The sequence below is a fragment of the Sinocyclocheilus rhinocerous genome, unplaced genomic scaffold (assembly GCF_001515625.1).
Source record: "Sinocyclocheilus rhinocerous isolate Xijiao unplaced genomic scaffold, SAMN03320098_v1.1 scaffold444, whole genome shotgun sequence".
NCBI classification, from domain to species: Eukaryota; Metazoa; Chordata; class Actinopteri; order Cypriniformes; family Cyprinidae; genus Sinocyclocheilus; species Sinocyclocheilus rhinocerous.
Window position 1 is genome coordinate 832,779 of NW_015645540.1, and position 11,509 is coordinate 844,287.

Sequence of the window (11,509 nt, forward strand, 5' to 3'; positions counted from 1 at the left end):
ATAACTACGACACTGCATGCTCGTAGTTTCATTTGCGCTTTAATTTGGAATTATATACAATGCGCTGCATTTGTGCGTGCAATTAAAGAGCACGTGCTACGAGCACAGTATAACGGAAGAATGGACAGGAACATTCGTTTTTACTAACATATGGCCTGACAACATCTCATCTGACCGCAGTTCACTGTTGTTCTACTGAAGCTCCCTCATCACCTGTACTGTTTCCGTGCTCGTTTTAATAGCGCCTGGTGCTGAGGCGAAGTTGGCGTGCGCGTCTGAAAAGTTTCCCGTTTTTTCCCAAGAAAGATAGATTAATAAAATATTTTTTTTTAAAAAGAATATGTCATCTGCCTTATTCAGATTTCTAGAAACTAGTATATTGGCTTAATCAACTTTGATTAAAATGTTTACGTGATGCATTTGAAATATAGGCAAATTCCAATCAGAATTTTCACATGCATGTTAATGTGGTCAATGATTGAACTCAAAAGCCTTTGCTACATTACACCGATCGTCTGAAAGAGACTCAATAAAACCGCTCAAAACTGTATATCTAAAATGACAAGCACTTTGTCTTGTCAGGCAAAAGCTCTTTTTAAAATTCAAAAATGATCTTTAAGTGGCCGCACTCCCATAAGTTTCATCATGCGACTGCTGAAAAAAAAAAATTTCTGCAGATAACTGGAACTTGCTTTGAGCAAAGTGCTCAATGAACCGTATCATTTCTCAGAGTCAGAGTATACATTTTAAGTGCATTTCCTTTTTTATGTGTTAAAGGTGGCAGGGTTGTGTAGCTGAGTATGCAGAGTTGACGTCAATTTTCACAGCTCATATTCTGTATATACATGTAATCCTGTTTCAACAGGAAGAGAGTTAAGAACCAGCCTTCAAATTTCTGCAGATAACTGGAACTTGCCTTGAGCAAAGTGCTCAATGAACCGTATCATTTCTCAGAGTCAGAGTATACATTTTAAGTGCATTTCCTTTTTTATGTGTTAAAGGTGGCAGGGTTGTGTAGCTGAGTATGCAGAGTTGACGTCAATTTTCACAGCTCATATTCTGTATATACATGTAATCCTGTTTCAACAGGAAGAGAGTTAAGAACCAGCCTTCATACTTCAAACACAGACCAGCATCAGCAGAAAATACAGAATCTGATCTGGAATCAGTTAAGGAACCTGACACCCATTGGACGGATGTAAAAAGACACAGCATGACTCAAACCGGGCAGGAAGTCAGCAGGGACGCCACAGGAAAGAGGCGAAATATATTATTACTGTGGCAGTTCAGCACACATTAAAAGCAGTGGCTGACATCAGATTGCCTGTGTCAATTATCATTCAAATCCCTGTCAATATGAAGCAATTAACGAAGCAAAGAGTTATCATTAGATTAATGCGTCCAAAATGAAGAAGCTTTTAAACCACCAATCTGTGGGATGTAGCGATAGCAATGGAACTGAAGGCTAGCAATTAGAGGTTGCAGATACAGAACAGATATGTACAGATGAGATGTAAATTTGTGGCTACCCGCTTTCCAGGTGACTGAAGTCCAACAGGTTAAACTCCCTGTTGTCCTGCGAATGATAGATGGTATCCACATCCTGAAAGAGCAAAAGAGAGGAAGAGAGAGAGAGACTCAAAAAGAGGAAGAAAACACATTTAGAGTGCAATAAAAGCAGTGACATACAGAAATTGGGCTCTTCACTTGCTGAGGATATTTTTGTGGTCAATAGGAAGCTCTTACCCACTGCACTTCCTCTTTACAGGTGATCCTATTGTAATCACACAGAGCTGCATATGTCTCAGAAAAGCCCCCTGAAAAGGGAGAAAGAGAAAGGGAGATTATGTGCCTAACAATCAAAAACTGTCCTACCTACGATTTTAGAGCACTTAAAGCCAAGAACTCTATTCTTATCAAGATCTATTTTCGCTGCACACTACAGTGTTCTTGAGTTGGCTATACCATTTTTTTTTCCATATTCTTAACTAGAATGAATAAGTTCTTCATTGATTTCTGTTTCTTTAAAATACTAGTAAATACATTTATTTCTAAAAATTAAAGAATATAAAGTTACTTGTGGATTTTAAAGGAATAGTTCTTCCAAAAATGACCTCAGGCCAACCAAGATATAGATGAGTTTGCTTCTTCATCTGAACCAATTATAATTGGAGAAATTTACATCACTCGCTCACCAATGGATCCCCTGCAGTGAATGGATGCCACCAGAATGAGAGTCCAAACAGCTGATAAAAACATCACAATAATCCAGAAGTAATCGACACAACTTTTCAACTTCTGGCCAAAATACCAGTCCATATTCCATACTTCCTCCAGTGTAAAAGTTAATCCCCTGTTGTCTTCTCACATCAAAATCCACCAACATATTTGTTTAGAACTGTTTTGGACTGTTTATGTGGGTTTGTTTATTACAGTTAACTGATGAACTGGAGCAGTGTCAATTATGTGGGTTTTTGTGATGCTTTTATTAGCTGTTTGGACTCTCATTCTGACGGCAACCATTCACTGCAGAGGTTCCATTGGTGAGCAAGTGATGTAATGCTGAATTTCTCCAATTCTGCTCCAACGAAGAAACAAACTCATCTACATCTTGGATGGCCTGGGGGTGAGTAAATTGTCAGCAAATTATCATTTTTGGGTGAACTATTCCTTTAAGACTCTTGTTGCAATAACAATTTACAACAGTAATTCTCAACTCTAATGTTGGGGACCCACTGATCAGCACATTTTGGATGTCTTCCTTATTTAACACACCTGATTCAGATCATCAGGTAGTTAGGAGAGAGCTAGATGTTTTTGATTGGATAGTTTTTTGATTGGATAACACACGTGGACCACAGTCAATATGACACCTATGACACTATTTTACTAATATCTGCCAGGAAGTAGGGATATTTATGTGCTGTCTTCAAAAAACAAAAAGAGATTTAAAGTGTTCTCCTATGACATCAAGACTGTTTTGTTTCTCATCTTTAAACATATAAAACAAGTCAAACACAAAGACTTCTGTGCATTAGCACACTGCATCTCTCCCTGTCACCATATGAAGGGCACAGACTAATTTGCATAGTCTTTCTTATACTCACTATCACTGGTTGCTATTATGATTTTATTTTACTTTTATCATTTTTACTTGATCTTTTGTATTATTCTTTTTGTTGTTTTCTTAATTTATGTATTTGGCACAGTGTATTTATTCTGTCCTTCACTGTCTACAGCTGCAGCTGCTGTGGCAAAATAAATATTGTTATATAATTTGTCATAGCAAAGCACACCAAAACTGAGTTCATGGCATAAATTAAGTGCATACATTGAAAATATTCTATAAGACGACGACAGAGGTGTGAGGGGAGGTAAAGAGATTAGAGAGATTAATATCTGGTGTATAAAAAAAAATATTTATGAGACTGTGTGGATGCATGAACTATATGTACTTATATTTCTCTCACCACATGCCCTTTGCGTTTCCACCGAACTCTCAGAGCTGGGAGAAAATTTCAGATTTCCGTCAGTAACATCTCCATCTGCACTTAATTTATTTGGCACAGTGTATTTATTCTGTCCTTCACTGTCTACAGCTGCAGCTGCTGTGGCAAAACAAATATTGTTATATAATTTGTCATAGCAAAGCACACCAAAACCAAGTTCATGGCATAAATTACGTGCATACATTGAAAATATTCTATAAAACGACGACAGAGGTGTGAGGGGAGGTAAAGAGATTAGAGAGATTAATATCTGGTGTATAAAAAAAAATATTTATGAGACTGTGTGGATGCATGAACTATATGTACTTATATTTCTCTCACCACATGCCCTTTGCGTTTCCACCGAACTCTCAGAGCTGGGAGAAAATTTCAGATTTCCGTCAGTAACATCTCCATCTGCATGAAAGATGGAGGGGCTGAAAAAGAAGAGGGAGGGGATAGAGGGGGATTCACAATGCATCAGAATCTCAGTTATTCTGACCCAGCATGTGAACACCTGGCCAAAGAGCTGAAACAGGAAAGAGAGCGAGAGAGTTGAACAATGAGACAGAAAAAGCGCGCTATTATGCATTGCACTAATCTCCTCCTGTCTGAATATGAGAAAATCTCTCAATTAACTGCTCAGCAGTACCTCACACCCCTGCTGCTCTAGCAGATACCGAATCCTATAGGCAGCATTAGGTTACCCACATTATTCAAAATATCTTGTTGTGTGCAGCAGAAGAAAGAAACTCACACAGGTTTGGAACAAGAGGAGGGTGAGTAATCATTTTTGGGTGAACTATTCATTTACCAAAGATTTCATCATATCATGTACTTATAAACGGGAGTATTGGAATTTTATGCATATTATGTGAGGTTTCTTAACAAAAGTAAAGACTTTGTTATTGTTAAAGAGTTAAAAAAAATTGTATTGCAAACATTAGACCATGTGAGTTTGTATTGTTGCTTGTTTTATGTCTATAATGATATAATATAATATAATATAATATAATATAATATAAAGTACTTATTTGGAATTTAAACATCTCTACTCAAAAACTGCTACACAATTACTTCAGTAATTCTTTCAACAGCAGCCTATTATTGTGATATAATCTATTTTAAACAAACCTGCCCCTAAATGCAATGCAAATACAAAGCAAATTGTGATTGGTTGCTTTTTGTGTCAGTCAGACAGTTTACTCCTGTCTGAGTGGGCAGTTCTTCACCAGAATAAGCTGCAATGTGGACCATTATGCTGTTCAGTCAAATTCATGCTATGCGGGACCACAGTAAACCTATGGGGTTCTTGGGATACTTACGTATAGATGGAGTTGTTGAAGATCCGAGAGAGAGCAAAGTTGATGTGGCTAATCAGCTGATCTAGGTGGTCATTAGACTGCAGCCTCAGGGAATATGTGGACTTGTCTGTTTCTATGACAACCTGTGAAGTAAAGAACACGCTTTAGTGAAGCAAAAAGATGGAGAGAACAAGTGAAAGAAAAATCTGGCCACAAAAGCTAAAACACTGGAGCCCTGTAAACGCTTTTCCTACTTGATTATCCGGGTGGGTGTTCATTGCCCGAATCTCCAGGAAGTTGAACGTTTGTTCCACCTGAGGTGAAAATGAGCATCTTGCTACATAAGTCATGCTAAACCAGATTACTGCAGCGCTTTGAGACGAAGCAGACAGGTGGTGCGTAATTGCTTACCGTACCTTGGTTGGTATCTTGGGGGCCATGAGGTACAGCCGCCATGTTGCCAAAACCTGAGAGACAAAAGAGAGGATGAAAGCTCAATAAATAAAAGTGCAAGATTAAGTAGAAAGTGCAAGACAATGTTCAAAGAAATTATGGTTTAGGTTTCTCTGGAGAACAGCCTGTTCAACTGAACCTAAAAGGACAGTAGACATTATATAAGTCATCAAGCAGTTTCTTAGGAACTTTAACATTACAGCATTTTGTCTTCTGAACTCTTTACTCATAAAGATAAAGATAATACTACAGCACAACTGGGCTCTTGTTTGTTGAAATGTGAATTACGCAGCACAAATGTATTTTTATCCTACAGTATAAAGCCTACTGTATCATATTTGAAATGCTAATTTCTAAGGTCTCTTAAGATATAACATGATGAATACGTCACTGAAAAACCTGTTGTACACAATCTTCTACATGTCTTCTGTTGTCTGATTGATAGTTTATCATTTTTTAACAAGTAAAAGGCCCCCTTTAGGTCATGGTACATGTAGCTTTTTGCTGTGAAAATTTTACTGATTTTTATAAAGCAAAAGTAAGAATAACTTTTATATTATTAGTAATATTTTAAGATGAACACTTACTGGACTAAACAACTTAGATTTACTAAATTATGCATACACAAGTTTTTAGAAAAATCATGTTAAAATGTCAGTATGCAGTTTTACATTGTCACATATATGTTCTAAGTATTGATTTTTGTCTTCATTTTTGTCTTGACCTAGTTTCCCAGTGTGTGCGTGTGATTATCGTATTCAGTTCACCTGTTGTCTATTAATTAGCCTTTTAATATTTATAGTCAGATGTTTCCTGAGTTCAGTGTCCTGTCTGAATGTCGTGTTTTGGATGTGTTGCAAACCTGTTTCTCTGTATTTCTTGTGTACGTTGGATTAAAGACTGTTTTGTTTGTCATTTCGTCATTATGAGCTCTGATTAGCCACATTCCGTGACATACATCAGATACATCAGGCTTTTGCAGAACATTCATTTGTACATCTCTCCGTCATTATTGTATTGCATTATGTTTTGCCCCAACAATAAAAACTAAAGAGCTTTGACAATAAACTAATAATTTAAATATCACCTAACTTAAATATCATCTAAATTTAAATATCATATTATTGGGAGATATAAAGTGACAACTGATATATATGAATTGTATGTAAGTAGTCTGCTATAATGTTATAAAATTCTCATTGATCTACATTACAAGAACTTTATCTTACCTTTGGGCTATATTAATATCTGCAACTGCACCAAATTGCATACTTTTGCTCAGTCTGGGCCCAAAATTGAGGTGTTTTTTCCTCCTTGAGAATGAGCTCCTATATCATACTATATGAGCTGTAAAAGCCTGATACTCAAAAAAACATTTTTGTAAATCTAAAGGTTCAACAAACCTTTCCATTCCTTTTAAAAAATAGATTTCCTGACTATCATTTCATACATCAGGCTTTACAGCAGTGGTCTCAAACTCAATTCCTGAAGGGCCACAGCTCCAACCCTAATCAAATCGACCTGATACAGCTAATCAAGTCCTTCAGGATTATTAGAAACTTCCAAGCAGGTGTGAGTTGGAGCTGATTGGAGCTAAACTCTGCAGAGCTGTGGCCCTCCAGGAATTGAGTTTGAGACCACTGCTTTACAGAGCTAAGAAAATTCACAAAGGATTTTAATAATGATTCAGTGCTATAACAAAATTATGGAGAAACGGTGTACACTGGCTGCTTCTACGGATGCTGTTGTTTATGGATTTCACATGTTTGTTGAAGTGCAGGCAAACAGCATCACAGATAGATGAGTAGGCTCAGAGAGGAAGAAATAAGGATTTGTGTGATGTCTGAGGATTACAGAAACATAAAAATAAGGATTGTCTTATATTTTGATAGCGAGTGTGTAAGTGTGTGAAGTAGCATGGTCAGGTCTGGAGAAACCTCGTAATATCATTCATAATTTAAATTCTTCATTAGCATACTTCATTTAGGCCTTTATCACACCCCTCACACCAATCTCACCCTTCCTCATGATCGAAACCAGTGGATTTCAAAGAAGGATTGTCTTATATTTTGAGAGCGAGTGTGTAAGTGTGTGAAATAGCATGGTCAGGTCTGGAGAAACCTCGTAATATCATTCATAATTTAAATTCTTCATTAGCATACTTCATTTAGGCCTTTATCACACCCCTCACACCAATCTCACCCTTCCTCATGATCGAAACCAGTGGATTTCAACCAAGGGGGCCAAGGCCCACTAGGGGACTGCAGGATGAATTAAAATAATTTAAATCAATATGTTATTATAAAAAATAATTAATATTAATGTTATATTATACAGGGGTCATTTCAATGCTGTAGTAGACAGTGCGGGCCTTTAAGTCAAAAAGGTTGAGAACTACTGATCTAAACATCAACCGATTTCCATCTTACTGCCCTTTTTTCCTCTCCAACATTCTTCTACTCGTCTCGAGATGTTCTTTGTCTGATCTACTATGTATATTCTCAAATTCTCTCTTCAATTCAACTCAAAAGATTCCTGTTTCCTCTGATTCAGTGCAGCCCCAACAACCTAGGCCCCCTGTTTTCATCATCCTCCTTCACTCATCTATTCTTTTTCTGCCCTGTCGCTTTCGATTCTTCAAGGCCTCCCTCCAATGTATTACTAATGGCACCCCACCAAGAAGAAGAAACAGAGAGATGAGATCCCAGATTTCTCTTTAATAATGTGTGTGTGTGTGAGGGAGGAGAGGTTTGTGTCTGAAGAAGGGATAGGGTTTATATTAATCATTCGATGTCAGGGATCTGGCTTGACACCTTAGTTATATAAATACACTCCTCAAGAAAAAGAGATGATGTGAGAGAGACAGATAGAAGAAGGAAAAGTCAGTTTGAGAACCAGAAAGCGTTATCTACTCATCAAAGGCTTTACTATAGGAAGCAGACACAAAAGATCGGCACGTAAACAGCCACATTAATTATTAAAGCCCACTGGGGTGTTTGGACTTGACCGAGTTTGCATGGATGGATGGAAGAGGGGGGACCCCTAATTAAGGAATGGATCAGAATACATCAAAGACTACCTAACACATTGCATGAGTGGGGACAGAGGCTGATCACATGGTAATGAATGCAGGAGTTAAGCTACGATGCACATTACTCACCCTGCTGTCGAGCGCAGACAGAATATGGCATCCAGCATATAATGATATCAACATTAGTATTCATTATTGGATCCGAGCCCTGTTGAGCAAGCATCTTTGTTAGGAAAACTGCAGAAGACGGGGCCAAGCGAGGTCGGGTTTGTCTGCAACAACGTCCTCCAAGTAGGGGGTCAGAGTTCAGGCGGTCTGACTGAGACGGACACCCACCGCATTCACTTGTTAAGGTGCAAAAAAAAACACTTTCATGCTGCAATCGCTGACGTGGAAGGTAGATGGGACGACTTCAGTCCATGGCTTTCATAGACCATTCGAGCCTGAGGAGATCAGACTGGTTCAACACTTGCCCTAAAAATCATCCACCACCTCTCAGTACCGACTTCAAAGAATGAGAGATATGAGAATGTGTGTGTGTGAGGGAGGGGAGGTTTGTGTGTGCAGAAGGGAGAGGGTTTATATTAATCATATGATGTCAGGGATCTGGCTTGACACTTCAAACACGACCCATAATTCAAAGGGTGTTGGGGACACGTCAGCGCTGTGCCCAGGAGACTCTAAAAGAGCGCAGATTGCTCCAAACATGCCCCTGTATACTCTTCTCAGACATATCACACCGACTTGGTTCCACGCAGGGATCATTGCCTAAAACAGACCCATTTCAACTGTCAGCCTTTGTAGGTGAGAGGAAGAGCGTGTATCTACTCCAATGGCAGGTCTGCATCTTAACTGTACTGAACTTAAGAAGTGAAGAGATGAGAGGAATAAAGAGTGAGAAAGGAGGATATAAGGAAGGATGGATCAGGGCTGAAATGCCGTGTGCTCCAGATTCACTGATGATTAAAAGTCTTGGAATCAAAGCAGCTCTGTAACTAAAGCCCAGAGTGAGAGAACAAGAGAGGTAATAAAAGAGAGATGGAAAGACAAAGACAGAGAGGAGGGGCTAAAAGCTTTAGACCGGAGAAGGTATGTTACTTATGTAATTATCTGCATTGCAATACTGTTCTTAATGAGTATTTTTGTCTTATTTTTTAGTTGAAGGGGTAGTTCACCCATTCATTTATCATTTACTCACCATGGTGTTGTTCCATGGCCATATACCATACTTTATTTTCGGAACAACAAAAGGAGACATAAAAAAATGTCCTGTTTGCGCTTGTCCTTATAATGTCAGTGAATAGTGACCAACATCAAGCTTAAAAAAAAAGACACAAGAGTATCACTGAATGGTCCCATGCACCACCCTGTATATTCCAACAGTCAGAGTGAACTGCTGTGCTAATAGAGTTTCATGAACACAAAATAATGTTCTTTTTAGCAGCATCCCTTTAATACTTTTAACAATTTCATTTTATTACCATTGTTTTTTGGTGCGTGTGTGTAAAGCATAAACCTAAATAATTTTTTCATCATCAGATTTCATGATTTCCTCCATGTTTCTTGTAAAAGGAGACATAAAAATATTTATTAAACCTGGTCAGGATTCATCCCCATACAAAACAGAATCAACAACTTTTAAGCCACTGCATCAACATGTCTCTGCATGGGGTGGGGGAAAGGATTTTGGCAGCTGGATTGCTAGCCATTGGATTTTGTTCCTCCCATGTTTCTTATACAAGCAGTTTCTAATATTTATCAAACTGATGCTGGTTAAGATTCATCCACATACTTTTAAGCCACTACAAAAACATCTCTTACCATGGGGTGGTGGAACAGATTCCAGTAGCTGGATTTATTTATTTATTATTTTGTTATTATTTATTCATTTATTTACTGAAGTACAAAAATAAGCCTGGATTAAAGACAAAATTGACGCAAAAGTTTTGCTTGCTACAGTATAAGAATCTATATGCCAGAATTTCAAGGCAACATTCAGAATTCAAATTAAAATGTTTAATTCAAGTGCTTTCTTCTAAAAGTATGGCATAATGATACACACTTTTGAATGGAATCCACTCAATATATTATACAATTGTGCATCTCAAGTATATATTACAAGATCATTTGCGGTATTTTAAAAAGACTCTCAGCTTTAGCTCATACTCCGCAGATAAACAAACTAAAAGGTATACTTTTCACACCATATTTACTAGGGATGTGCCGATACGATTATCGGTACAGAACGGTTCACGGGGCAAATTCCAAATGGAAGTGATCATCCCTATCCCCTTGGAGTTGGGACTTTGGAGTAAGGAGGGCACGTGCGTGCCATTATGTAGTCGTTTGGAATGCACTTGGCAAAGCGAGCGACGTAATTTCCTCATTATCTTCAGCTGGCATGTTCCCATGACAACGCAGCACGGTGTCCGTCAGAAGATGTTGCTGTTTTACTGTCATAAATGTCTTTTTTATTGTTGTTAGCATAACTGTTGCAAATAAACATACAATTTATATTTTAAAAAGTTTTTAAAATATGCTATATAATATATAAAAACGAATATATATAAAACTTTTTAAAATATAAAATGTATTTTTTTTTTTATGCGTTTTTTTATACTCTGCTGACGGACACTGTGCTGCTCACAGGAACATGCCAGCTGAAGATAATGAGGAAATTACGTCGCTCGCTTTGCCAAGTGCATTCCAAACGACTACATAATGGCACGCACGTGCCCTGCTCACTCCAAACTCCCCACTCCAAGGAGATAGGAATGATCACTTCCATTTGGAATTTGCCCCGTGAACCGTTCCGTACCGATACTCGTATCGGCACATCTCTAATATATACATGTAGGTATATTTGTCTATCTATTTCTTTTATGTGCGCTTGCATGTGTACATTTATATACATCTCATTCTCATCTTAAATTATACTTTCCTTTTTTTCTGTTTTGTTTTTGGTATCTGTATTGTAACCCTCTGTCAATGTCATCCTTTTGTGTGATTTCTTGTTTGTAAAAAGTTTAAAATTAAGAAATAAATCATTAAAAAAAAGAGGCCCGGAGACGGGCGACCCGGAGATGGAGGGAACTGCTTGTAGGGAGATGGTGACCGCACTACTCCCTCCCCCGGAGAAGGGCTGGGTGGAGATTTTATATTTATGTGAACTGATCAGCACATTAAAGGATTATTCTGGGTTAAGTACAAGTTAAGCTACTATAGCTACTATA

General features: G+C 37.9%; 1 protein-coding gene across 1 annotated transcript in view; it reads right to left on the reverse strand.

Annotated features, from left to right (window-relative positions):
* The window catches only part of LOC107706283 (leucine-rich repeat-containing protein 16B-like), a 66,220-nt gene that overhangs the window by 43,117 nt on the left and 11,594 nt on the right, over positions 1 to 11,509 (reverse strand). The window contains exons 3-8 of the mRNA XM_016509962.1: positions 5,209 to 5,259; positions 5,047 to 5,106; positions 4,814 to 4,935; positions 3,831 to 3,925; positions 1,747 to 1,817; positions 1,530 to 1,603 (exon numbers count right to left, since the gene is read on the reverse strand). Coding sequence (XP_016365448.1) covers positions 1,530 to 1,603; positions 1,747 to 1,817; positions 3,831 to 3,925; positions 4,814 to 4,935; positions 5,047 to 5,106; positions 5,209 to 5,259 — 473 coding nt within the window. The remainder of the gene's footprint in view (positions 1 to 1,529; positions 1,604 to 1,746; positions 1,818 to 3,830; positions 3,926 to 4,813; positions 4,936 to 5,046; positions 5,107 to 5,208; positions 5,260 to 11,509) is intronic.